The 27943-nt window shown below is 45.2% G+C and overlaps 1 protein-coding gene and 1 long non-coding RNA gene across 16 annotated transcripts in view; one reads left to right on the top strand and one right to left on the bottom strand.

Moving 5' to 3' along the window:
• The window catches only part of LOC107319261, a 150805-nt gene extending 141639 nt beyond the window's left edge, over window positions 1–9166 (bottom strand). For 4 of the 14 annotated variants that reach the window (XR_004308708.1, XR_004308706.1, XR_004308709.1 and 1 more), the window contains exons 1-3: window positions 8508–9163; window positions 2583–3671; window positions 51–934 (exon numbers count right to left, since the gene is read on the bottom strand). This is a non-coding gene — a long non-coding RNA (uncharacterized LOC107319261). Of the gene's footprint in view, window positions 1–50; window positions 935–2582; window positions 3672–8507 lie in introns of all 14 variants that reach the window. The other 10 variants (XR_004308702.1, XR_004308705.1, XR_004308703.1 and 7 more) reach the window with 7 other exon arrangements.
• On the top strand, window positions 260–27689 carry SLC7A10 (solute carrier family 7 member 10). 2 transcript variants are annotated; one of them, XM_032447155.1, is made up of 11 exons: window positions 267–485; window positions 16344–16548; window positions 18177–18328; window positions 18958–19083; window positions 20228–20381; window positions 21768–21891; window positions 21987–22090; window positions 23211–23307; window positions 25850–25999; window positions 26359–26536; window positions 27483–27689. In XM_032447155.1, the coding sequence occupies exons 1-11, from the start codon at window positions 287–289 to the stop codon at window positions 27599–27601; spliced, it is 1608 nt and encodes a 535-aa protein (XP_032303046.1). In that variant the 5' UTR covers window positions 267–286; the 3' UTR covers window positions 27602–27689. The 2 variants fall into 2 exon arrangements, with proteins under 2 accessions (XP_032303047.1, XP_032303046.1); XM_032447156.1 differs by having other exon boundaries at window positions 260–359; window positions 26359–27596.
• The last annotated feature ends 254 nt before the right edge of the window (window positions 27690–27943 follow it).

Here is a 27943-nt window from a genome sequence, read left to right as displayed (position 1 = left end):
TTTCCCTCGGTAACCCCACGCTCCTGGGAACGAAGCTCCCCAGTAATTACCTCCGCGCCCCGCACGTGGCAAATAAACGCCGTTATCTCTCGTGTGAGCCCAGCTGCACACATGTGCTGCGTTCCGTGCTACCCCGCATCAGCTGCACCCGCCGCGCGGCCCCGAGAGGCGCTCTCCATCCTTATCCCGGCGCGCTCCCGGCTCTCGGACCCCCCCGGAGCCCCCGCTGGGGGCGGAGCATGAGCTCGGCTCCCGGGGCAGCGCGGGGCAGAGCGGCGCGGGCACGATGGCCGGCGGCCCCGAGCGGGTGGCGCTGAAGAAGGAGATCGGGCTGCTGAGCGCCTGTGCCATCATCATCGGTAAGGACCGATGGCCGGGTCCGTGCCGGGTCGCTGCGGACAGGTGGCGTGTAGATGGCACCGGCTGCCGTCCGCGGAGTAAGCCGGTAGAACGCCCTCCCGTCCCACCGAAGGCGTCGGAGCGGGGTAAAGTATTGGCGATGTCGGTAAAGCCGAGCGGTGTCAAACGTTCGAGCCGAGAAGTTAGGCGGACCGCCCCGTGTTTTGCTAAAGGAAACTCGGACAGGAGCGGGATTGGCTGCGGGCAGGTGCGAAGTGACACCGCGTGTCAGCGGCCCGTCCGTAACAGCGAAGCTCTGCGGGCGGCATCCAGCGGAACGCGGCCGGACAGCACGGCCGAAGGTTTTCGGCTCAAGAGCCAAGAACCCGTTGCCCTGAGCTGGCGTTAGGCGGCGGGTAGCTCACATGTAACGTGGGGGGAAAGACTTCCTTCCGAACGATGGAAGGTGTGCGGGCGGTATCACGACTCCGATCCGATGGCAGCGCGGCGTCTCTGGGGCAGAGATCCTTCCTCCCTTCAGGGTTTCAGTATCAAACTCAAAGTCACTATTTCACGTTGTCTGTGCATGAAAGTGCTGCAGATAACAAAAAAGAGAGTGTTTTTGCATTATGAAATGAAATCGTGTGAGGCCGGGATGTGTAAACTTTGCACCAAGAGTTACATTCTTGCTGGCTGTTCTGCAATTCCAACCACCTGCAGGGTGGGCAGAGAGCGCGGTGAGCCTGGAAGTTAGTAGCCAGAAGAGGAAACATGGGGGAGTATTTGGAAAAGACTGTGAAGATTGACTATAAATCAATGAGCCCTAATTGCCTTCCATGTGCTGACTGTGCTGGTTCAAAATAAAGCATTGTACACTTTGCAGTTGGAGGATCAGATTGTTTTCTGAGTGCCCCTGGCATAACGTAAGGAGGCAAAAGAGAAGGCTTTGAGGTGTGAGTGCCATTATCCACTGTGTCTGAGAGTGTTCCAATAACAGCGGGGTCTCCCAGTGCATTGTAGCCCATTATGACCCCATGAAACCTCATGGTTGCACCCAGTGTAATACAACCTGCCTTCAGGTACAAGCACGTCCCTTCATCCAGAACAACTGCTGCAGGATCTGTGCTGTTAGAGCTCAGTCTGCCCCATCCCAAACTGCTTTGTCTTAGATATGGTTAAATGCCATGAAAACAAATCTCTCCTGTTACTAATAACCTTCTAATGTACTCAGTTACGCCGCACACTGAGCTTACCAGCACTCAGATGAAATGGTACAGCTTAAAAGGAAGTGACACGCTTTAATTGTCTAAGTAATAACTGACAGACACTATTCTAACTGCTTGAAAACACCATTACTTTTTACTTAGGAGATGCGTACGCCTATGTCGTATTTCATTCAACAGTCATTTTATGCATGTGCTACAGAGCTGGTGATATAAAACCTGTGGGGCTATGTGTGCAATTAAGACTACTGCAGTCTTTTCTACCAGCACAGGTGTGTGAGCTACACAGAGAAATTCTTATCCAGTGTTTCAACATCAGTTTTGCCAGTTCAGGTGAAAAACTGGGTAAGAAGCTCCATGAGTTGGCTCTGTGTAGTTCCTGCCACATTCCACTGCTCTTTAGAAAAGTACAAGAATTAGAAACAGCAGCCTGATTAAAGTCTGATACCAGCCTGCTACTTCTGATCTGAATAACAAAATCACCTTCTTACATTAGAAATGTACGTGCAAATGTACATACAAACTGCAGCCATGAGATGTTTAAATGTTTGCAAGAGATATTCGATTGTTTTATACAGATTAAGTATGTCACTGATGGTGTCAGCAGAATGTACATGAGCTGGAAGCTCATGTATATATGGGGAATGCTTCCTTCTGTCAGGATTGTCATAGTATGTATGCAAAAATATTATCCATGTGGTGAAACTGCAGCAAGGAAACAAGCAAACACATTTCCTTGGTTGCCACAATACCTGCCTGACGCTGTACTTGTTTACTAACAACTGTGTATGCATCCATCTACAGGAAGTTTCCACTTGCATAAATACCTCTTCCATGGACAGTGCTCTGGTCAGATCCATCTCCTTGTCAAGTAGCATATGGAATGACCAGGAGATCCTCCCAAAAGGGCTCTACTGGAATAGTACCCCAGTTCCATGGCTGCAGCAGGAAGAAAGGTGTATGAAGGAAAGACAGTCACCCATATCTTGGTGTTATTTCTTACCACATCTACAATCTTACCTGGTATCACAGAAAACAGCAGCATTGCAGCAAGGGTCTTCTCCCTCTCCAAGTCTGTGTGTGAGCACTGGATTTTGGAGCTAGCTGGAGTTTCAGGACATGCTTCTGTTTACCAGCTTGTGAGAGCAATGCAGATTACCTCAATGGTTCTTACTCGTGTACAAAAAAAATTGTTGCTGAAAAGAAAGAGCCATCCTTATCTCTGTTACACACGTTGCTGACTAATATTTTAGCATTCAGTTGCACGTTGTGCTTGCTGGCAGAGCACACAGTGTATAAACCTACACGACTATTCAATACTTTTTCAGGACAATAGGACAGACCTAAGCTGCAGAGAAATGTAATTCAACATCTTGTCCTCTTATAAATGCAAATTGTGGCTAAATAAAGGTGGGAGTCATGTCTTCCTTAAAAGCAAGGTACCACAAAGGTGCTTTTGAGGCACTAGAAAACATTTTTTACTAGAGTCTGAGGTTCAGATTCATAACTAATGAAAATTAAATGTCCAGGAACTATAAATAAAGAACAGCCGATAGGTGTCCACATTTTGATGTGATGCTCTGTATGAAAAAGGTGCATAGTGCTGAGGAAGATCAAATGCTACATTTTTTAAGAGAAATTTAGAAATGTTCATCCAAAATGCATTGTGCAAGTTACACTCACAGGGCAATAAACTTCAGGGGTGATAGTGCACTATTACATTTTCACAGTCTGTGCAAACATGCAGTTGTCTATCAGGATCCTTTGGAGTAGGATCCTTCACCTGGCTTGGGGAGCTGAAAACACACCACAGTACTTGCAAGAAAAGCCATGGCAAAGTTCAAACAGCTTGGTAAAATTCCAGGCAGATCCTGCAGCTTTTCAAGGCTAGCGGCTTACCTCTGACTGCGGTTTTACCAGGGGAGGTAAAAAGGAGCTGTAACCTAGCAGCATAAAATGAAAATAAAAAAAAATTTATATTCTTCTCAATTGGCTCACACCATAAATAGGCAATGGTCTGCTTGTCCACAGATGTGCCTTTTTGCTGTGGTCTGTGCGTATCCAGAAGTCATCTTGCAGAGCGGCCGTGTACAATGCAAAGTGCAAAAGCTGCAGTAAAGCAAAGTAAAAAATGTCAGCATGAACAAATCCTTCCACACGGTGCTCAGAAGCAGCAGCAGGACACAATGACTTCTTTTTTGCAAACAAAAAAAAACCAGCAAACCTAAAGTTTGTGCTTTAGGAAATCATCAGTGTTTAAGCAAAACTTAGAGCATTTGCAACGGTTCTGTTTCCTGCTTAATATTTGGAGGATGTTCACTGGTTTGGATTGAGTGGTTGGAGTTTGAGTGTTTTCTCCCCTTTAGTTTTTCTGGAAAAGTGGAAAATTCTGATTAGGCTGAACACAGCCATTGAGATCAGAAAACTAACGCTATGAGCTTTGTTATGGATGTCAGTAGTTGCAGATACTCTGCAACAGAAACTCTCCTTATTCTTCCTTGATAGACAAAAAAACAGAGGTAGCATCCTTCGGTAGTGTCTTACTCCTGATCTGGCAGTACAGTGCCTGCTTTCAGTGGTGCCATAAATCTCCACTCGCGTTCCCTTTTCCTGTGCCTTGCAGTTCATTTCCTTCTAGCATAATGTAGCCTTTTCTGTTGAGAAAGTCTGCTCTGCTTTGGCAGGCTCACAACGAGCATAAAGGGTTTGGTAGAGGTTTAGCTTTTTTGTGTTTGGAGCTTTTTGTGTGCCAAACTTTTCCTTTCAAGACTCTGTTTTTGTTGGGCTGCGGGGCAGTTCCTACTAGCTGCCACACTTTTTTGTCATCTTGATTGCAGCATGATAAAATGAGAAGGCATTTGTCAGTGCTGAAGTGCCCCAGATATAAAACATCCTAACAGTGTTGGTTTTAGTATTAGTCCAGAAAAACCCAGAAGTCTTCCAAAGACTTCTTTAGCAGATGTTCCATAGCGAAAAGCAAGGAGACAGCAATCCAACACAGACTGAGCATCTCAGCATTCTAATTCCTTTTTAAATGCCTGTATCCCTTATAGCGAGGAAGCATAGAGAATATGCAAGCTCTGCTCTCCTGCAGAAGAAAGCCATACATGATGGTAAATTCCTTTCTCTTCATATGTTGGCCTCAACAAAATCTCTTTAGGTAGTATTAGTTTGTTCTCCTGACTTGTTGTTCTGGCAATGACCTCTGTAAGTTAGGGCTAAAAAGCAAGATTAGAGGAATGGTTCTCACTAATTGTTCTAATTTTCTAGAACTTGTAGGTTCTGTTATTCCGATTTCAGGTAATGAATGATCCACTCTGGAGTTAACAAAAACTCATTAAATTCTTGCACTTGGACATGCTTCCTCATCTCTTTTAGACAACAGGGTAAATTCACTGGATTTCAGAGAAAGAAAGGTGGAGAAGCATGTACTGGTGAGATGTAAGTCTGCAACATTCAGTAATGGAGTAATTCATGTAGCTGAACCAGTATTAAGTTTTCTTTAGAAAACTACCAAAGCTTATGAAAAAATAAACTTCTCCCAGATTTGACAAGTCTTTATTTTGTTGTTGTTGCCCTTAAATACTGTTGGAATTGCACATCAAACATTGGGATTTAAAGCCAACAGTGTACAATAGAACATTAGAAATCAGTAAGACTTCAGAAAGGTTACTTCTGAAATAGCCTGCAGTCAGGTTGAGGGGCTGGGAAGAACAATAGCTCTTCCATCATTTTCATGAAGCCACAAAATCTAGATCAAGCCAAATATCTTAATATAATAAACCAAAAAAGATATGTTTAAACAATAAAAGGACCTTATTTACTGTCACAAAAGCCAGGAGAAATCAAGTTAAGAAAGAGCCTCATTCTGTAGAGAAATAAAATTCCTAATATGATATGATCTATATTGATGCATGTCACGAGGCTGCCTGTCTCAGAACTTCTAATACACCTGGTACACTGGACAAGTCACAGATACATTAAGAGAGACCAAACCATTTCAGAAACAGTGTTCTGGGACTTTGTAAGTGCAAAACAACAAAATGAAATAGTAATCATAGATAAAATGAGTTGATCAACCCCTCCAAATGGGGAGGTGCTGGGGGATAGTTTTGTTTTTAAAAGAGTGGTGGTGACCTTGGCCTCTGCTAAGTGCTTATACGTTTCATTGTTATTTATTTTTATTTTGTATTTGGTAAATTTAGGTCTGAAATCTTGAAAAGCCATACACTTTGGAAACATAATTAATCATCTCAAGTGTCCTGAAAATCATAATAGTATTGTTAGCACAAAAAAGTATCCAAGCTTGTTACTTCTAAGCACTGTACTTAGACTCAACTAAATTAAAAAGTAGCTGAACCATATTCTAAGAACATGGGGAAAAGAGTACTTGCTGCTGGGTGGTGTCTTCACATGCTCAGCCTTCAGCTTTGAAGGGCTTTCTGTTTTTATGACAGAATTTAAATATTTGGAATTCAAAATAAGCTGACAAACTACTTTTTTTTTGTACTGCTATAAGTAGATCTTGTTGCAAAAATGCCATTTCTTACAGTAAACTCTGCCAGAAAGCAGTAGGATACGTCTACATGTTTGTTCACTGTGGACACGGCTGGTTTCCAAGCAACGCATTAAGATTTAAGCGGACTATTACAAAAGGTACCAAAATCCTGTAAATACTACCAGTACATACAGAAGGAATGAAGGAATGCCTCCCCTTACTGCTCAGGCTCCCAATAGAAGATTAAAGATTAAAGACCCCTTTTTTAACAGTCCCAAGCCCCTCCAGTGGGAGCTGAGGTCTTTACTGCCTCATAGGATCTGGATCTGAATTAAATTAAAGCAGCTATATACAAAGCACATTAATCCCTTGTTAGCCACGTTGCTGGTGGCTGTATATCAGCACCGTGCACCTGGATGGATAAGGCACATCAGGCTGCAGAGTGGAGGGGGGTGATGCTTATAGCCTGTCCTTCTGAGATACTGAGCTAATTCACTTCCACACTGTCCTCCAGATGCTCTGAAAACAAGTTTTTCCATTTGAGGGGAAGAGAGGAGTTTTTCTGATGACATTTTTATCCAGCTGGTCAGCTGCCTATAGCAACCTGATGTATAAAGGCCTCAAGAGCACCATGAAGGCTGCAGATTCTGAAGACAGTTTTAAGAGGTAGCCATAGCTTTTGGTAATACAGAGTTCATAAGCAAAGCAGAAGATTAGTAATATTGCTAACTCATGAGGTCATAATAAGATATCTGGCATTTTCCTTAAATTCCCAGACAGCAGATATTTAAGATTTTCCTGAAAAGCTGCCAAGTTTCTAGTTTTCATCTGTAAAGTTATCTACATTTATTTCTAAAACTAAGTAAAAGATTTTAAAGTAAATAAGGTCAAGGTACAAACAGCACCGATTTCTGAATCCTTTAGGTCAGGAGCACAGTATCATAAGTGATGCCCACAGCAGAATTTGCTATAACAGATTCATGGACAGAATGTAAGTTTGAGCACCCGATCAATGTCCTGCCACAGAGCTGTGAACCCTGTGAGAGCAGCAAACTTTGCTCAGGTCCTGTTCACACCTGCATCCAACACAGCATTTGTGTCAGAGCCCAGGCAGTGGCAGTAGAGCTTAAAGGAGGTTCTCACTCAGCCTGTTCCTAGCAGAAAGCTGCAGTGATCCCAGCAAGGTAAGCAGGGAGGTGCTGCAATGAGGTGGGGGCCAGGAGCTGGTGCCAGCTCCAAGGCTGCTTCCTCTGCTGTGCCATCTATCAGAGTTTCTTCTGTGCCCTTGTGTGAGTGTACTGTGCAACTCATGAACTTCACACTGCCACTTTAGTGCAGCTTTCTAATCAGACAGACAACGATACTTCTATGAGGACAGGAACAGACAGGAAGAGGCCTTCCTGCTGGGCAGCATTTGCTGATCAATTTCCCAGAGTGTTCAATTAATGTTTGCCATGCTTCAAGCTAAGAACCAAGATTAAAAAAAATATCATTTTCCATGACACGAATTACAGTGTGAGGGTCTTTTCCACTGCAACGAGCAGGACTGAGGAGTCTGGGCTGGCAGAAAGCTGTGTTTGTCATCTTGTCCTCAGCTGACCCACCACATTCCCTGACACAGCTGAACTCTTTGGCTGCTATTACAGCTAGATTGGTGAGCTGAGGAGCAGCATTTTTTAATTGCTTTACTTCTGGATAAATACTACAAATCATTACAGTTGCAGAGGGCACTGTGGGAGCTGTCCCAGAGGCACAGCTGCCTGTGAGATTTCCTAGCTGAGGGACAAGCATTAAACCCAGTGCACGGGTGGTATGTGCCTTTCAAGCTGCTGCAGGGAAGCCTTGCTGCACTGCCAGTTGCTTTCCTTAAAAATCAGGATTTATCTGGTGGTGATCACATCCTGGTGCACCACATCCTAAGGAAGACCCCCACCTCCTGCAGCATGTGACAACACCTCTGCTGCTTTCAGGTTAAATTGCAGGTTGGGTTACTGAGGTCCAGAGAACACAGAAAACAAAGGTAGGACAGATAACAAGAGCTGGCACAGCACAAGGCTGCACTACTCATCATGTGCAGTGCTACACATTCCTTCCAGGGCAACCCAGGCATTTTAGGAACAGGAGAGGGTTTTTCTCTCCACCCCTGGCAGAGCACAAAGGTAGGCTTGGTGTTCAGTTTCTCTCTGGAAGTTAGCACAAAGGAGCACTTTGCTTCAGGGGCCCTCTACCTACTAAGCACACAGGGCAAGGGGCAGACTGGGCTGCAGCGTGGCTGTCAGAGTGATGCAGTTCCACCACCACCCCAGGCTGCCTGCAGCCCCCACTGGGGCTTGTGTTGCCACCTAGCAGCTCTGCCCTGCCAGCAGCACTGCTCTGGAACAGGAAAGGGAAAGCGAGAAAGTGTGAAGCCCAAAAGTGGCTGGTTCAGTGTGGACACACAGCCCTACCTTGATGCACACTGCTTTCAGGGTGGTGGCAATCTGGAGCTCCTTCTGTGTCACTCCTTTGAGAAAATCCCCAGGAAAATGTCTCCTGCTTCCTAGGAGAAGGCTTTTCTCAGCATTCCCCCCTTATCTGTGGTGAGCATTGCAGCACACAGACAAGGGCACAGGAGGCTGAGATTTGCTCTCCATGGTAATGAAATGCAGCCCACATATCGCAGCACTGGCAAGAGAAGAGGAGAACAAGTCAGAAGTTAAGGAAGTAGAGAAATCAGACCAAGTACAAGAGTCAGAACAGAGGAGCAGGAAATAAAAGCAGTGGACTGTGCACTTGAAAAGAGCAGACAGAGCCTGCAGCCGGTGAAAGGATTAACAGAATAAAAGGAGGTCTCAATTCAGAACAACAAAAATCCTATCATACAGGCTGTAACTTCTCTTTTGATATAAGCACATTGCAGCAGCATTACTCGAATCAGAATAAAGCTGCACACAAGCAGCCCACCCATCTCCTCTTTATCTCACCTGCTCCAAAGATGCCACATCCCAGCCCCACCTCGCTACTTAGCAACTGCAGTGCAGGTCAGCCCTCAACACCTGTGTGGGGAAGGTGCAGGTCTCCTGCTGACCTCAGCCATGTAACTCTGAGCAGTTTCTAAGCATGGGCAATCTGTAAATTAATTGATCCTATCCAGGGGATGCCCATGTGCAAACTCAGGAGAGATCCCTGATGATGTTTGCCAGAAGAGAACAGCATTAGGGCAATTGCATTTGGCTGTAAGCACTGCATTGATCAGAACGCACCTCACACCTTCTGCAGTGAGGTCAGTCAGCACTGACGCACCCTCCCTGCAGGTACCCAGCACTGGCAGCATCAGCTCCTTGGATGTCATTCAGGTGGCAGATCACTTTGCAATGACCGTGTGAACAGAACAGCTCTAAAAGCTTTGCCCTATGAAGTTTTTTTTGTTTAACCCTCTTCTTTATGAGAAAATGCACAGAATATCATTAATTTTACAAAGAGAAAAGAGTGTTCCTCTTCACAAAGGCAGAAATTTTAACCTGTTTTAAGCCACTGAGTACCTTGGCAGAGGTTGGACTGTTAATGCTTTGAGCATGGTCAGCCTTGTAGAGCATGCAGCAGTGTTTGGGTAAGCAGAAAAGCACTGTACCCCATAACTGCACCTTGCAGGTTTTGCAAATGTTGCTTTTCTCTAAGACTGCATTCCAGTGCTAGAAGAAGGTAATTCCAAGCTGATCATCATTGTGAAACAGTTCATCCAGCATAAACTGGGGCCAAATGTGCTGCTTGCTGCTTTTAAAGGACTTTTCCAGCAGCCCCCAACCCATGGAAGGTCCTGGGAAGTTCCAGGCTGTCCCCAGCTCCTTCCCAGGGCACAGGGAGAGGCAGCTCTGCCATGCACAGCCATGCACACATTGACTGCTCTGAGTGCTGAGGGTGCGAGTTCTCACTGAATTGCTTTGATTGCATTTCTCTAGATGATGAATTCCCTAATTGCGATGCAGCCACCTAACACGCATCCAAACCATCACAGCACCGTCTGCACGCACAGGTAGCACCCACTGCTATTTCCGCTCATCATCTTTGCAATTTAATCAGTCTCACACTTGCTTAAAACACTAAAGACAAGATACTTCCTCTCAAGGGAAAGATCCCCACAATCACAAACAGCAGCCAGGAAGAAGCGAGTTGAGGATGTGACTGCTGCAATAGCGATACCCACTGACACGCAGCTGTTCCTCTGTGTGCTGGCATTGTGGACCCAGTGGTCCCCCGGCTCCTTGCTGAGCTTTCTATTGTAGGAACAACCTTCCTGAGGTCCACACAGGCTGAATACAAGTGTTGGTGCTCAAAATGCAGATGCCTTCCTTACAGGTCTGAGACAAGTTAAAGAAAATACTTTTGTCGATATTTTAAGTAGCCTAATTTTAAAAATCTTTAAAGTTGGGTGTAACATAATCAGATCAGGAATTCTTAATGCAGCAAAATCCACTTGGAATGCCAGAACTGCAGTTTGTGGTGACTGGTCGTGTTCTTACTTGCTAGGAATTTTAACATAAATATTTGAACTGAAGTCAGATTTTTAGATCATTTAATTTTGTTAAATACCGATCCCTGCAGACATTAAATCACCACTGTTATTTCTGTGGCCATTTTTCATTTTGTTCCTTTACGAGCATATTAGCTGAGGAGCCATAATTCATTTTCCACTATTACGGCAGTTAAATCTTTTTCTCACACATGAAATTAAGAAGTTATTAGTTTAATGCCAAGCTCTGTCGATTCTTTTATTCTTCATCCATTCTTCATTAAGAGTTTTCTGCATACTATTTAAAGAAGTTCAAGACCATCACATGAACTACTGCAAACATTGCCACGTCACCCCAGTTTGTGCTCAACTAGAGCTCAGGGCAAGGCGCACTGGAGCATTTGCTGCTTTTAATTCTGTGCCATTCCTGTATTTTAGTAACTTTCTGAGCCTGAATTCTCTGTCCACCCAGAACTTCACTTACTCTTTGTATTTCCAAAGCAGAGAGCACAACCTCTGGAGTTATGGCTGCACATGTGGCACAGTGCCGGGTTAGCACCGGCGTGCCGTCACCTCTCGGCTGCTCACATTGGTGTGTCATATCCTGAGGTCACAGATAGACAGTGACAATCCAAGCCAGTTCCTAGTGTCCTCAATTATGAATGTTTAACTTCTGAAAGCCAATTAGCAGCTAATAGCTGGACTGAAGGCTGCTTAGTGTAGCACTTTTCTGCTAACTAAATAACTCACAATGGGATATACCATGTCATTACTGACATCACGCACCTCAGATTTCATCTGGATTCAATACACTTGTAAAGCCCAGTTCCTTTTTTCATCTAAGCTCTCTTTTCTTTCTTTTTTTTTTTTTCTTTCCCTTATTTGAACAGTAATCTCAAGTCTTTGCCTTCCTAGTCAAGATACCCAGATGCACATATTCAGGCCACCTGCTAAAGCTGTGCCATGCTGGGGACCACACCAAGCAAGGGCCGTGTGTGGCACTGCAACCTCCTGATGGTGACAAACAGCACTCGCTGGAAGCCTTTGTCCCGGCAGGTTTCTGCTTTGAGCACTGCACGGCTTTCCAGAAACGCTGCCTACTGCAACCCCTCACTGAACAACGAGCTGCACAGTGATTTATCTGACTGCAGCAAAAAAAAGTGCCGAGCTCCTTTTTTTCTTGACAGTATTTCACTTCTTAGAGGAAAAAACTGCTTATCCAAATTTCTAGTCAATATTACAGACCCATTCAGAATTTCAGATACATAACATAGAGCTGTAATGGAAAGCACAGGCAGTAAGAAGGCCTGAATGATATTTTCTTTGCTAACCACACAGGAAATTGCTGTTTTTATCAGGACTAAGGTCTCTGCATACATCCAGTAAGCCCCTTCCTAAAGAACTGCCGAATACTTCCAGCCAGCTGAGACATCCATTATTTTTACAGCCTGCATGGATTGTGTGCTGCAGACAAATAGAAGGCGCCCTAAGGACTTTGCTCTCAAAGTGATGGCACAAAGTATTGCCAGACCCCTGCATTTTCTCACAAACACTGTCATATTTAGTGCTTTCTTTCCACATCCAATTCTTGAAATACTTTAATGAGAATTCAGCTTTTGTTTAAAAAACGAGTTTCAACCTCCACATTTGCATTGAAAAACACCAAATCCTGACCCCAAATGCACTCCCAGCAGTTCAGAAGCCAAAGGCATGCTACAACCATTGGCTTTTCCAGCAATGTCCTGTGCCCTGATGCCTGCCAGTCCTGCAGCTTTGGAACACACACATCTGCATGGGGTGCGTGTCCATGGGCAGCTCCTACACTGTACAACAGACCGCTCTGGGGAGTTCCTCACAGGGCCAGATCTCAGCACCTGAACTACAAGCACAAACAAAGCCGTGTATTTTCACAGGAAGGAATGGAGGATGGGCTCTTCAGCATTCTGTTCAGCAAAAGATCTGGAGTAGGAGCTGCTTCCTGAGTTCAGTGGGGATGGAGCATGGCTGATGGCAGAGGGACTGAGCTGCTTCCAAGCTCCTGGCGAGCTTCAGTTCCTTCTGTGTGGCTCTGCTGCAGCAGCTCGTAATGCAGTGCCCAGAAAACAGCATCCGACACAGAAAAGACGCCCTACAGCCACTGGGAGAAATATTACCTAAAATCATAGGGCATCATGAAACCATAGCACTAATGCTATGCACCAAGGAGCAGTTCCTTTCAGTGGCTTGGAGAACCAGCACTATCCCCCCCAGCACACCAAGCTGCAGCTCGTACAGTTCACGACCGTGCTACAATGGTGGTTTTGTTTCCATCAGTTCTGCGCCGGGCTCGGTGTCACCAGCAAGCGCCCTCGGTCACAGCCCGCCTGGGCTGTGAATGCCACTCACAAAGCACAGGCTGAGCTGCCAGCTTGGGCAGAGCTCCCCAGCAGCAGATTGCAGCACTGCATACAAAATGCATCTGGGAAAAGACCACTCAATATTTTTTAAAAAGCATGAATTCCTACATTATGGGACCTTTTCTTTCTCCTTTTTCTTCTGAATCCTTATTACCTCTTCATACTCAGCTGCAGCAGTATGTATTCTTTCCTATACACAGCATCTCAATTAGTCAGCCCTGGTATCTGTGTTGTGCCTTTTCTTCTCTCCTTTCACAAAAACTCTTTAAGGGATGTTACTCCATAAGAACATCAGTTTTTGCTTAGGAGGGATATTCCTCACCCTCCTGGGCATTTTAGAAAATATCTTCTTAATTTGAAACATGGAGCCTTAAAAAGAAAAATAAATACAAAGCTCGGGAGTGAAATAGCCTGAAATAGACCATTTTGAGAGCGTATGGTTTTAATCCTATCTCTTTATTATTATTATTATTCTTTTCCCCAATATTGAGTGGTTTCCATATCCCAGAAAAATGGGAAAGGAAAGGAGGGAATGGCTGCATGTCTTCCCCTCTGCACTGCAGGCACACATCTGCCCCATGACTGAGGGCTGTGTGACCAGCAGTGCTGCAGCAATCACCTGAGGTCTCGCTGACATTGGCAGTACTGCAGGGGTCATTTTTCCCACACAAATGAGCAATGACTGACCAGTTTTATGGCCCAGTTTCTTTAAGTTAAGAATAAAAGGGCTTTTCCTTAACATCAAGCAAGCACTGCTGTGGTTCTACCTTTAGACAGAGCCATGGAAAGAATAGTGTAATTTAAGAATTAGTTTCCTCTAGGTTTGAATAGGTAGTTTTGTTGCAAGAAACTAATAAACTGAAACAAATTATCCCCAACCTCTCAATCACAGCAATGCAACTCCTGTGCTGCACAGTCAGTTTCATTTCTGCTGCAGAGTTACTCTCCAAATTGTCGCCAATTCTTGCTGACCAAATTTTGCATAGAAATACCTCTTTGTGGGTAAAGCTTTTGTCTTCCTGCTTAATCTTCCATCCAAACACATGAAACCTCCTGAAAATTCTGCTTCTCATCAGGCAGTTTCTGACACTTCTTTGAGCATTTCCTCATCTCCACTGTATCTATTTTTAAACACATCCTACACTGAGCGAAGTGAAGGTGCTTCCCAGGCATATTGCCACAGCTATGGCTCATTTCCATGTGAACATTTTGCTGTCAGAAGGGGTGTAGCACTTCCCCTCCTGCTGATATGACTTTCATACATGTTGCATGAAAAAAATAGGAAATCCATAAGGAGTTTAGAACTGAATTTTGCCTTATACTCATTCAAGAAGTACGTTAGACTTCAGAAGCAACAAACTACGTAATTCAACCAAAAAACATCCGTGAATGTTTGCATGAAAGAGCCTCCAGAAGGCTTCCAGTCCCTTCTCATCCTGCCCCTGCAACAGCTACACCAGAAGGCATTAACCTCGAATAGACAACCTGTAGCATAGTGCAGCGCTGCACTGGCAGCCCCAGCATGGCAGGAGGGCAAGCACTTGAGGCCGTGCTGTGCCACGCACCGCTCCTCCCCACAGCCACCTGAGGCCGAGCAGCAGCTCTCTGCCACCCTGCAGTGCCCTCTCCTTGAGGTGGAAACACGAAGCACAGAAAATCAGGGCTTTAATTTAGGCCAAATACACATCTGACAATGCACCAAGCCACCAACCTTCTGGCTATGCATTTAGCCTGCCCTTCATCACCACCACACCACGCTGCTGCCCCTTGTCTCTGCAGGTGCACCTCCCCAACACTCACTTCTTTCCCCTGTCCCTCCAGCCCATCACAGATCTGCTATTGTACCCAAGCAGCTGAGAAGGTGGAAGAAACCAGATACAAAGACAGCCTGAAAGCTGCCCTAGCACTTGGATGCCCCAGATAGCAGAGGGTTTTCTCAATTTCTTGTACATTATCAGTTTGGGAGATACCATGCTGCAGTGGAATTTTCTCCGTTCTACACTTAGTAACACAATGTCAAGGTGACAAATTACATGTGGAGGTGGCAGCTCTGAGCTCGCAGAAGGGCAGGCACTCACATTAACTGATGGCTGCTGAGAAGCAAAGTAGAGTCAAGGTATACATGGGCTCTGGGCAGTATAACCAACACAGAGGCCCTGCACCTTTGTGCAGCTTCTGTGGGCTCAGCACCAGGGCTGCCAGAGCAGGATGTTGTACTGTCCCAAGGAGGGAGTTAAAACCTACTACCTCTACAGTGCTACCGTGCTTTGCAGGCAGGGCTCCTGACCTCCAGCTTGTGATCGCTCCCTTCCCCCTGTTATTTACACAGAAGTTAAATTTGGACATCCTCTTGCTTAGCCATCGGAGCAGCTTGCTGCAGAAGGAAGCATCAGCCTGGCCTCTCACCATTCCTTCTGGCTTCTTCCCAGCCCACCACATCCTCCTGCCTGCCTCCCTCTGCTGTCCTTGCCCCTGGAAGGGAAGGCAGGAAGAACATGGGCAGGAAGAGCTGGGTGTTGCATTTCCCTCATACATCTCCCTGCAGCTTCCCAGACTGTCCTATTTGCCCCCATCTCTCTGTATACAACCCATGGTACAAAGGAGCAGACCTACATCTCAACCCCTCCTGGAGCAGGGTGGGGGGTTCACATGGCAGCGTAAATCAAAGTTTACAATCAAAATACACATTTTGTGTATTTCTTCAAGTGGCAGCTGCAACTATCAGCTTTCATCTAAAGAGATAATGATTGTGGTCTTCCTCTGTCTACAGAAAGACTCTTATTAGTGGGATCCTCAGAGACTCTTATTAGTGGGATCCTCAGAGTGTAATGATTAAAATGAAAAATTGAGAAGAAGTTTGGTCAACATCACTTTTTAAAGTGATTTTTCAACTTGTAGGTTTGTAACATTTCCAGACTTAGAAGTGACTTTTCCAAGCACAATCTTCAATCTGTCCTTTCCAGTACAGCCTCTCTTGGCCCCCAAATTATGGATAACCCAACTTTTTTTTTTTTTTTAGTTTAACCTCTGAACTCTCATCTTTAACTCTCATCTTAAAATCTTTATCACAGACACGTTTTAACTCCTTTCAATCAATTGTTGATGAGAAGTGACAGCAGGCAGCTTTTCAAGCTGCCCAAATTCACACCACAGAACCACAAGCTCTAAAAACAGACGTTCAACAGATTCTTGAAGTGCTTCAGCAGATCCAAGTGCTCAACCTGCTTCATTCCTGATCCATGGCAACTTTTTACCTGGGGCTTAACCAAATAAAACACAAGCAAGCAAACTTGGTGAAGAGGGGTTGGGACAGGGCAGGGGCACCGGCTGGATTTGTTTGCTTTTAAAAAATAAAGTTAATTTCTCATTTCTCACTGCAAACTTTCTGTCCCTTCCAGGTAACATCATTGGTTCTGGGATCTTTATATCACCGAAAGGGGTTTTGGAGCACACTGGCTCGGTGGGACTGGCTCTCATTATTTGGGTGCTTGGCGGCGGGGTCGCTGCCCTGGGATCTCTGTGTTATGCTGAGCTGGGAGTTACCATCCCCAAATCAGGAGGGGACTATTCCTACGTCACAGAGATCTTTGGTGGGCTAGCTGGGTAAGTACCACATCTCCTCAGAGTCATTGGAATACATGCTTACATTCAGTATTTAGTGAGGAAAAGACAGCTGGCTTAGAAGAAACAGAACATTCATAAATAATCTCCTTTTGCAAAGTCACCCCTTCTATTCTCACCCAAAATACCAAATTGCCCCTTTGCAGCACTCCCAGTTCTGCCCTCAGACTGCAGGATGCTTTCATTTTCCTCTCCAGCTCAATAAAAATCAATGGCTGGAAGTGATGCCATATCCATATGATGTTCATGCATGCAAGCAGTGAGTGGCAGCACAGAGTGTTTGAAGGATGCCAGTCTGGGACCACTCGCCATAACCCAAAACCTTGATTAATATTGATTCAAACTGCAAATAAAACTTACCTCAAGTATGTTTCTGTATTTCCTTTGTTGTTGCCAAAATCTAAAATTTCCAAGCAACTTAGGATAACATTGATAATGATCAAACTACCTCGAGCTTTCATAAGTCTATTCAGCTTCTCCTGTGATCAGATGGTGTGCATAAGTTTCCACTTCAAACTGTTTTGTTAATGACATCCAAGTATGGTTCACTCTGACTTCATTTTCATTGGCTGCATGCAGTCCACTGGTGAGGGCATCCAACTGTTAGGGCTCTGAGACCTCCAGCAGACATAACTGAGGTATTTCTATACGGGAGATCTGTAAAAGATTTTTTTTTTTTTTGCTGGGGAAATCCTGTTCTTAATTTTTCCTGTACAATATTCAACTAAAAGGTGGTACTTGAAAATCAGCAATTACCTAGTGGGCTCAGAGGGTTGGGTAGTGCATCAGGACCCATTCCTGCCAATGAGCCATAGCATACAGCACAAGGACAGACATCCCCAGCACACACCTGGGGTGAGCCACAAGAACAATGCAAGGGCACAGCAGTGCTGCCCCAGCACCAACATGATCTGAGCAACAACAGCTCTCTCACAGAACTAGGCTTTGTGCAAGATTTACCTAAAAATAAGACAACATGGGACCTAAATCATAGGCAAGTTTCCTATTTATTTTAATGCTATTTCCTCTCAGCCCCCATTTTGGCAGTGTGACTTTGCGACCCTCTGCTAAAATTCTGCATTTAATTTAATTGGTGCTATCAGCCCTGCATGTATTTCAATTCAGCATGAAACAAATTGACTGTCAAAAATCTGTTGAATTATTCACAATCCCATTAAACCACATTCTAGCAGATACCAACTTCAATGCACTTTATATTACAACATAGAAGCAAGTGCCAATTTCACCTGAAATACTGTTTTCTGAGTCATTTTTCCCCATTGAATATTTTTAACTGCATTCATTTCTCTGGTCTACACAAAGCACGTGGGATAAGACGAAAGCTGACATGGAGGAACCAGGGGGTTCTGCCCAGAAAACCTATCACCTGCATTTCACTTAGAAATGTTTAATTTGAAATCCAGATTGTGCTAGGAACATAGGAAAAGGGATGAGGAGAAGCAAAAGTGGGTGACTGCTGGCTATGAGTGAGATTACAGCACTCGAATCCAGTGTCTTGGGCATTTCCCAACTGCAGCACAGCTTTTTGTGTGTTACTCTCCTCCAGCACACCTAGCCCAGCTTTCTTGTGCTTTTTCTTGTGTTCTCAGGTTTCTGCTGCTCTGGAGTGCGGTGCTCATCATGTACCCTACAAGTCTGGCTGTCATCTCACTGACCTTCTCAAACTATGTCCTGCAGCCTGTGTTCCCTAACTGTATTCCCCCGTATAATGCCTCTAGGATCCTCTCCATGGTGTGTTTACGTGAGTATTTGCTTCTTGTGCACACAAAGCTTGCCTCATTTTGCAAAGGATCACTCAGCAAGGCTGGGTTGATGGCCCCAAAACCAAAGAGCAGGAGTGTGCCCTATGTGGGGCAGCCAGTCCCTCCCCACCTGCCTGCAGGGAGCACAGTGGGCTGCAGCTCATCCCTGTACAGAGGTGGCAGATGAGCTCACCCAGAGCAGGTTTCCCACCACTGCCTCAAGCCCTCGTCATCTTTTAACATTCCCAAATGCAGGCATGTAGGAAGTGCATATCACCACTGGCTTTGCATTCATTACTTACAGAGCTGGTGGGACTGGAGCAGAGCCACAGGGAAAGAAGACATTCTCCGTGTCCTGTAAGGAGGCCGAAACCCCAGTTCAGGTAGCAGATTGAGCTCTGAGCAGGCACAGCCTTCGAGCTGGAGAAGCCAGGCAGCAAAGCCCCAGGGAGGAGAGCTGTGATGGATGCTCCTCTGCAGCTAGGCACCTCATAGGGCAAAGCCAGTCCCCTCCTCACCTCAGTTATTGCCACGCGGGAACTATGCAGCAGTCAGTGTTTTACAGCGCTGTGTGTGTTCTTAAATAAACATAATTTCATTTCACTGAATTCCGTCTTTTGCTCTCCAGTACTCCTGACCTGGGTCAACAGCTCCAGCGTTCGATGGGCAACGCGCATTCAGGATATATTTACGGCAGGAAAACTCTTAGCCTTGGCCCTTATCATTACTGTGGGCTTCATACAGATCTTTAAAGGTACTCTGTGAGACAGCTCCAACACGGGTATGGTACTGTTGCTACACTTGCTTCTCTCACCCTCCTTACAAAGCCACCCAAAAGGACTGCAGGGCAGTGGAGCAGTCTCTGTGCTGCTGAATGGGCTCTGGGTGCTGCGGGTGCTCTCTGGGCTGGAAGGAGCAGGAGAATGACATCCACAGAGCAGCTGTGTGTTCCAGTGGAAAGGCATTTGTCTTGCATGCTGCTGAGGGATTTATTCTAGGCACAGGTGCACTGGAGGTTTATTCTCTGTGTGACAACCGTACACGGAGTCATGAAAATGATGGCACTGCAGAGAAATGAGCTGTATCTTTCCTAAACATATTCCTTTCTGTCCTGTGTTGTCGGTTTTGATAAAGGAGAAGTGCATCTGAAGGAATCTCAGAGTGGTTACAGGAAATTTATGATTTGTTGCATGGTCTTTAAATTTTAAAGTGCTCTGAGTGCAAACTGATAAGCAGTGCTGGGCCCAGTTCAGGAAGATGCCGCATTTGTTTTGGGCACAGAGTGGTTTCCTACAAGAAGCCACTTGTAAGACTGAGTACTACAAAATGCCTCCTTCTTAGGATGCAGAAATGTCTGACTGAATCACCAACTTAATGGAAAGCAGAGAGCACAAAAGGCTTGTGACGTTTTTATCATGTCTATGATGAGTCATGCAAAGAAAGATGAAATAGGGCATTTAGAGAGCAGGACTATTTCTCAGTGATATCAGTCCCACAGTCTTAATAAGTCTTCCAGCCCCATAGATATTTTCCCAGCACTCCTACTGAACAACACCAAGTTCTCACAAAAGTAAATAGCATTAGGAACAGAGAGTTTACCCCATTGCAGAGCCATCCTCCAGCAATGTGCATGCAACGGCAGGTAGCAGTAGTGTGAGCACTGCGGGAGGGAGCTACAGAGCCCACTGCCTCCCCAGGACACCCTCCCACAGAGAGCACTACTAGTGCAGTGCCAGCCAAAGCTGACTTGTGGAACATGAAGAGCACAAAGTCTCAAACATAACTGAGCAATGAAAAGAATGGGAAAAAAAACAAAGTTCACCTGTTTTCTGGTGTCTCTGGTGGGCAGCACTTCCCTCAGGGGAAGGTGTAAACTCTTGCTTGTGCTTTCTGTGCAGGAAACTATGAAGAGCTGACACTGAGCAAAGCATTCAATTTTTGGATGACTCCATCCGTGGGGCATTTAGCACTAGCTTTCCTTCAAGGGTCGTTTGCATTTAGCGGCTGGAACTTCTTGAACTATGTAACAGAAGAGTTGGTTGATCCCTGCAGGCAAGTATCCCTTTCCAAATCAACCACATTATTTTTTGAAGCGCTGAGACATCGGAGCCATGTGATAACATAGTTCATCCAATGAGCTGCAGCAATATCATTACCGGTCCTGTAGGACTGGTGTGGCTAAAGGAGAGACTTTTTGTTTGGAATGCAAGCAGGCTAGTTAACAAAACACCGTGATGAAATTAGGAACAGACTGCACAAAATATCAGTTCAATTAAAATGGACTATGGACAAAGCAATGTCATCATAGCCTTGACCAAACATACAATGCATCCTTAGCAAAAAATTAATCAATGACATGCACCATGTATCTATAGGGAGAATCACTGTCCCTTGTTAGAAAAATGTTGGGCTCTACTGCAAGTTACTTTGCTTTTTCACCCAAAGGGGATGTTATACAAAGCCCTGAATGAGGAGATGGGAAGGCACCTGACCCACAGGCAGCACTCCCTGCCCTGCACCTGTAGCACAGCCTGGCTGCAGGACCTGCCCCTGGGGCGCCCCATGTCAGCTCTCTGCAAGCTGTGTATGTGGGAAGGAGCTTTGAAATGTCCTAACACCAGCAGACAGGGGGGAGCCAGAGGGAGAACAGTTCTACTTTAGTAAAGCAAAGCTCAAACGTTTCAAAATTTCCGAGATGATAAAGTAGAATGATGGATGCCAAGAGCAGCTCTCAGAGCATCAGCTATTTCTGGGCATGCCGCACACACAGCAGTTCAACAAGAAGTTCAAGCACTTGCACAGGCTGGCTGGAAGTGAATGAAAGCTGCCGTCTCACGAGCAGCCCTGCACAGGCCTTCACACCAGTGAGTGGAAAGTGCACACTCAGAGACCTTGGCAGGAATAGAGAAAGATCAGCATTCCCTCCATAAAACAGCAGCACTGTAATGGGTCACCACAATCACAAACCTGAACGGTGAAAAGTTATGACTTCTATAAGGCAAATACGGACTCAGTTAAGAAATAAAAATGGAGGGAATAGACTGAAATACTATTATTTTTGCAGGCTCTAGAGGGAAAATAGAATATAAAGAAGTAATTTGGTAACAACAAAAACAAAAAATCTTCCGATTTTTACTAAATCCATTCAGGATCACAAAGATTAAAGTACTTTTCTTCTGTTTGTTTTTTAACTTCTTTCCAAGTGTGACACAGAGACAAAAACGCATTACTGCATTAGATAGCGATCTGTTCAGCTGCCCACCTCTAAAGAGGGCTCTGGACTGGCAACTAAGTAAAATATTCACCCCTGGAAGGTACCACAGCATTGTAGCAAATGAACGCACGCGGCTGGTTGAGTGCCCCAGGCTGTCTAAGGTTATTGTGGTCTCTCTGTGTATGACTGTAAATTCTTATCTACCCTCCTAATTCTTTTATTAGGAACCTACCTCGTGCCATATTCATATCCATCCCATTGGTGACATTTGTGTATACGTTCACCAACATTGCATATTTCACTGCCATGTCACCCCAAGAGCTCTTGTCCTCCAACGCTGTGGCGGTAGTAAGTAAACCATTCCCTGGATGTCTAAAATACACTTTGATTTCAGTGCTGTGCTTTGCAGTGTATTTCAGTTTCTCTGCCTTCTGTTGCTTTAGACATTTGGTGAAAAGTTACTGGGCTATTTTTCCTGGGTTATGCCAGTCTCAGTGGCCCTATCTACATTTGGAGGAATAAATGGATACCTTTTTACCTCATCAAGGTTAGATGGAGTACAATTTTATGAACATTATCTAATTTGGGGAGGGGCTGTTTTAATTTGATTTGCTAAAGAAATGCTAGATAGACATTTTGGATGTTATAGCATGGTGAGATCACTGTTGGGCATGTTGGATACATTCAGTTATGAAGTGCTCTGTTTCAATCAGCAAATGTAATATTGAATCACAGAATCTCTTGCAAAATAATCTTTATGAGCTACTAAAAGCGCCTGCAGATGTGGAATAACTTGCAGTAAGAGCTAAACACAGCTTTAGTATGGAACCAAAGCAGTTTTACATCAATAAAGTCCCAGTAGCTACAAGCTGAAGTATACTTAGCTGAAAAAGGAGTTGCAGGGCCTGGTTCAGTTCCCAGTTACAGGCATCACTCCCGCAATGAAGAAGCTCCTTCCAGGCAAGATGCTTTGCATGCACACTGATGATAGCAGGACCAGAATCTTCAAAGTCTATTTGTATTAATTGACCTCCTGAACTCAATTGAAAACTTATAAATTCTTTTTAGAGGAAACAATCCAGCTCTGAAATACCTCAGGAAAGTTATCTGAGTGCTTCCATAATTGTTATTATTATCATGAGATAATAATAATGCACGTGTCTGAATGCACGTGTAACACGTTATGCATGTAAAAGTGAAATCTTAAGGCACATGAAACCTCGACCAAAGTCCTTTTGACACTGGAACTATTATCTGTGAGATTTTTGGTGCCTTAGCGACATATGGCTTGATAATCTCACAGCTTCCCTGTGTCCATGGACAAGCAGGCAGTGCTGCTGGCAGATGGGGACTGGCAGATCTCAGTCCTCATCCTCAGAGATAATTGGGCAACTCAGATCAGGTGATTTCACAAATTGCATTAACCATTAAAGGCCTCCTGCACGGAATGATTGAGGTGAAACAACTTACACCAAGTTATTCACAAATCTCTAGTGGAAGTGAGGACCAAGCTGTGGTCTCCCCCAGATTCAAACCAACAGCCGGAGAGCAGCTTCCTTCTACTGCAGCACCCACAAGGGCAGTTGAGATTAGAGACATTGTACAGCTAGATACTGAGAAAAGCTGTTTTGCATGCAGTGCATTAGTGCTCCTATTCTTTTTTGCAGGTTATGTTTCTCTGGTGCCCGAGAAGGCCATTTGCCAAGCTTGCTTGCCATGATCCATGTCAAGTACTGTACACCCATCCCAGCCCTGCTTGTCTGTGTAAGTCCTGTTGTCTGTGCCCCATTGTCCTGTACCCTGCTCAGACCTGGGCAAGCTCTTAGAAATACTGATTCATGGAAAGGAGAGCCGCCCTTGCAGTTGGGAGCAATACCCTGGTATCTAATTCAAGCTGCTATCTAGGCCCAGTATAACCTGTTGACCCTACTGGGAGGTAGCGAGTGTCTTTGTCTGGAAATGAAGATATCTCATTTAAGAAAAAATGAATTATTTTCACCAATTTTGCTGGCTTTCTGCAATATTTCACATGGGGGAAATCCCTGTGGTCACTGCTAATCCCACTGTGGCAGGTCTAGTATAGACTCTGCTGCCAAAGCCAGAGACACGGCAAGACCAAGGAGTTTATGAATATAGGATGAGCAGAATATGTGACGTTTTTTGCTGTGGCAAAGAAGATATTAACGAGAAAAATGACCTTCAGCACTGCAGTCCCTGAGTGCACAGTGCAAGCAGGGGAATTCTTCCAAAGGGCATCTGCTCTAAACACTGGCTGCATCAAAACAATGAGGATTTGATGCAAGATGCACTAAGATGCACATCTGTGTGACTCTCCTGGCTCTAACAGCAATTCTGGCACAATACACCCAGACATAATTTCATCAGATAAACCTTCTGCACATTCCACTTTCTGGACAAAATACCTGCATAGCTGAGGCCTATGGCATTCCCAGGGCTCAGTGCCCGACCACAAACATCTCGTGCACTGCCTGTACAGGATCTGGGGGCAAACCCCACAGCCCATCTGTCCTGCCTCGAGCAAACAGAAGGCGCTGGCTCCATCCCGACCTCACGCCAGGCAGCTGAACTCTGCTGATGCCAACAAAGCAGAACTTCCTCGTCCTTAGAAATACATCAGCTCAAACAACATGCTGAGTTTCTGTGCTGTTTCACTGTGAAATAGCCACACCATGAGCAGGCTGCCTGCACCAAACAGGCCTGATAAATCAGGCGTGTGTCAGCCTCTCAGTCTGCTCCAAACATTTCCCTTAAATTACAGTGCAAATTACAGAACCAACGCTGCATATCAATTCATCATTTGAAGGTGCTTTAATGCAGCTCAGAGTATATCAAATGCTGCAATGAAATATTAATTCCTTAACAAATACAAATGTAAAAATAATATAGTGTAGGCAGCTACAATAGCAAATGAGGTCAGACCTCAGGCAAACCTAATTAATACATCAGATTCTCTTTCCTTTCTCAGTTAATTGCACCTAGTTTTTTGCATGCACAAAGCTTTCTTTGTACACAGAAAAAGACCAGCAAGACCTGTATTTTTATGAATCCTCCCAGAAATGAGGGGTCCAAGCTAAATGCAAAATAAACAAACAGGGTTTTTTGCAAGACAGCAGAGTGACAGGTTCTCCTGCCCACTGCATCAGGCTGCCGTCAGGCCTGGCAATCAGGGGAGGAAACACACACTCCTCTGCAGCCCAGTGCCACTCAGAAACTAAACCATGTGGCAAGGAGCTCTGACACATTCATGTCACCTACACAAGAAGCATCAGCGCCCCAGGTGCCTTCAGTGCAAAACCTGTTAGTGGTAGATGTGTGTCTGCCAGCATGCACCTTTCAGAGGAAAGTAGGAAACATTATGACACACTGGTATAAAGCAATGCCCTATTTTAAATGAATGTTGTAGTGCAACAGGATCAATACACTGAAATCACCCCCACCTCCACATAGCTTTGAGGATTTTAACAGAGGGATGGAGAGTCCAAAAGGTCATTTGACTGTGGTGGTGCATAATTACTGGTGTCAGTGGTACAGAACTTCCCCCTCCCTAGAGACTGTTGCTATTAAAACAGCTAATTAAGGAAAAAGAAGACATAAGCAAAAAGAGTGTGTGCAGTAACATGAAGCCAAATCCTGAAAGCTCTCTGAAAGGATCTGGACATTTCATTTCCCTCCAACTTTGGCCACCAGGAGACAACGTTTGCAGGATGATATGCAGCATGAAATGGGGTTCATGCCTGGGATAGCAATGGGCAGGTGGGGCAGGATCTGAAGAGCAACTCCATGAATCCTGAACCAACTTTCCTGACATCACAGAGTTACTCAGAAATAAAGGACAAACAAACAAAACTATGCATGTAAATTTCCACCATCTGTCTGCCAGTTTCCTAACACAAGCAATGCCCAAGAGATTAATGATGTCAGTCATCTGCAGCATGAGCCACGGGCCACTGGGAAGAAAGGGCAAAGCTTTTATTCTTTATAATACACACAGGGCACCTGCAATAAAATGATGCACTGACCACAGAATATTAACCTACAAGAAATCCCTCTTGTCTCATAAAAGACAACTTCCCCTTTGCCAGAAGTCCTCATTATAGGGGCCAAATCCAGAAACTGGTGGAGTGCAGCCACTGAAGGCAGGTACAGGAGTGTCCAGCTCAGGCAGCACAGTGGGACCATAAGCAACAAGAGTTAAACTGCTTTTAGCTTCTTTAGCTTGTTTTTATTGCTTTTAAGCTACCTTGTTAGTAGTGATTCACATTAGATCACCTTTCTCTTTTTACAGTGTCTGGCCACTCTTATCATCATGCTTGTTGGAGACACGTACACACTAATCAACTATGTGTCATTTATTAACTACCTCTGCTATGGAGTGACAATTATAGGCCTGATCGTGTTACGCTGGAAGAAACCCAAAATCTTCAGACCTATTAAGGTGAAAACGTTAAAGCTAAATCCCTTGGCTTCAATGCAAAATGCACGGGAGGAACTACTGAAAACCCTGTATCCTCCATTTTGGTTTTTGTTTGTTTGTTTGTTTGTTTGTTTCCTTTTGAAGATCAGTTCATTTTTAGATATAACGGTGAAGTTTCAGTTTCAAACCATGCCCCAAAGCACCAAATGTGTAAAAACAGGATACAAAGGCTTCCAAAAGCAAACTTGCTAGGTTGGGCAAGTGACAGTGGCAGAAGGAAGGGGACACAACCCATGAGGCTCTTGATGCCACAGCCCTCGTTGCCAGCCCAGTGCTGCCCTCACTCTGCCATCATGCTCTGCTCTGTTCTCTCCCTCCAGGTGAACCTCCTCATCCCCATCACTTACCTGGCATTTTGGGCATTTCTGCTGGTCTTCAGCCTATACTCCGAGCCGGTTGTCTGTGGAGTCGGACTCATTATCATTTTAACTGGAGTGCCTGTGTTTTTTCTTGGAGTCTACTGGAGAAATAAACCAAAGTGTGTAAATAGGCTAATAGGTAAGCACTGCTCGGTGTGCTCCTCAGGCCCACTGCTTGTGGCTTGCAGGGCTCAGCCCCCACCAATGATGAGATCTCAAGGAGCCCAACCACCACTGGCATGCACAGCCTTCAGACCCCCACAGAAAGCAGGCTAGGTGCTGCTTGTGGACGGCAGTACTTCAGTTTTAAATTAGAAGGAATGACGAGCCACCAGGCAGACAGGCATGTTGCAGGTGAGCCATGGACAGGAGGTAACATGCATTTTTGTGGCTGTTTGTGCAGGTAACTGCTTTCTTCACCACTTGCAGTATTTGCCTCCACTTGTGCCCCTGTGCATCCCCCAGCTCACTCACCACAGCCTCAACCACAAAGCAGATGCACAGGAGCATCACTTTAAGCACATAGAGACTGAACAAACCATCACAAAAGAAATAATAAATGACAGAACTCTGCCTGTCCCTCACCCCGCTCTCACCCCAACAGCACTGCAGAACCCCCACGCGGCACAATGAATTATTTCTCACTTAAATAACAAAAAAGCCTTGCTTTTTCCCCTCACATCACAGTGCACATGTTGGTTGTGATTGGGCTGTGCTTGGCTTGCAGCTGTTCTGTGGTGAGGACTTTCTCTAAGCAGGAGCAGCTGCCCGCCCGGCCACAGCCTCACTGCAACTGCCGGGCACTGGCGCTACCTCAGGGACAGCCCAGACCTGCGGGCCTCTGGGCAGCACAAAGGGCTCTTCACAGCAAAGGGACATTCCTAAAAGCACCTGATATTAACCCACCTGTGTTTTGCAAACACTGACGTGTCACCCCAACAGAGATAAAAGCAGCCAAAGGGAAGGTGGGTGGTGTGGAGGGGCCAAGGCCTCTGTAGGGAAGATGGCTGCCGGGTCCCGCACTGCGTCACACAGCGGTTGAGCAGCCATGCTGACAGCACTAACCGCACACTTGCTCCCTGCAGAGTCGGTGACGTGCTGGGGACAGAAGCTGTGCTTTGTGGTGTACCCCCAATGTGGGGCGGCCGAGGAGCCTGCAGCCCACTGCCACCTGCCCAGCAGCGACAAGCCACCAAGGAAATAGCGGAGCAGCCTCCGGCACCGAGGGAGCTTCCTTGTTTACATGCCCATTTTTTGCAATACGATTTTCTGGAATTAAAAAAAAAAAAAAAAGAAAAAAAAAAAAAGTTTTAGAGAATAGTGAGCTACACCCTTCATGGCATCTGTAGCTGGTAGTCTTTTCCCTAAGAAAAAAAAATAAAAATAAAAACATTTAAAAAAAAAAAAAACGGAAATAAAATATGAAATAAGGCACTGGTTGTTTTTCTTTTTGGCAGCACACTCACTCAGCAGGGGAACGCAGCACAGCTACGGCTCTGAAATACTGATTCTAGCAGCCATAAGGGCTTGTTTGAGAGATTGGGGC

Source organism: Coturnix japonica, chromosome 11 (assembly GCF_001577835.2).
Source record: "Coturnix japonica isolate 7356 chromosome 11, Coturnix japonica 2.1, whole genome shotgun sequence".
NCBI lineage: Eukaryota > Metazoa > Chordata > Aves > Galliformes > Phasianidae > Coturnix > Coturnix japonica.
Note: the sequence above shows the minus strand (reverse complement) of the source record. Positions and strands in the feature narration are given on the sequence as shown.

What these genes read in the sequence shown, in the direction of transcription:
- SLC7A10 (XM_032447155.1), top strand. Translation starts at nt 287, where the DNA reads ATGGCCGGCGGCCCCGAGCGGGTGGCGCTGAAGAAGGAGATCGGGCTG. An exon ending in ACCGAAGGCGTCGGAGCGGG is followed by an intron (nt 486 to 16,343) that starts GTAAAGTATTGG and finishes TGTCCCTTCCAG; the next exon opens with GTAACATCATTGGTTCTGGG. An exon ending in CCTCTCCATGGTGTGTTTAC is followed by an intron (nt 18,329 to 18,957) that starts GTGAGTATTTGC and finishes TTTGCTCTCCAG; the next exon opens with TACTCCTGACCTGGGTCAAC.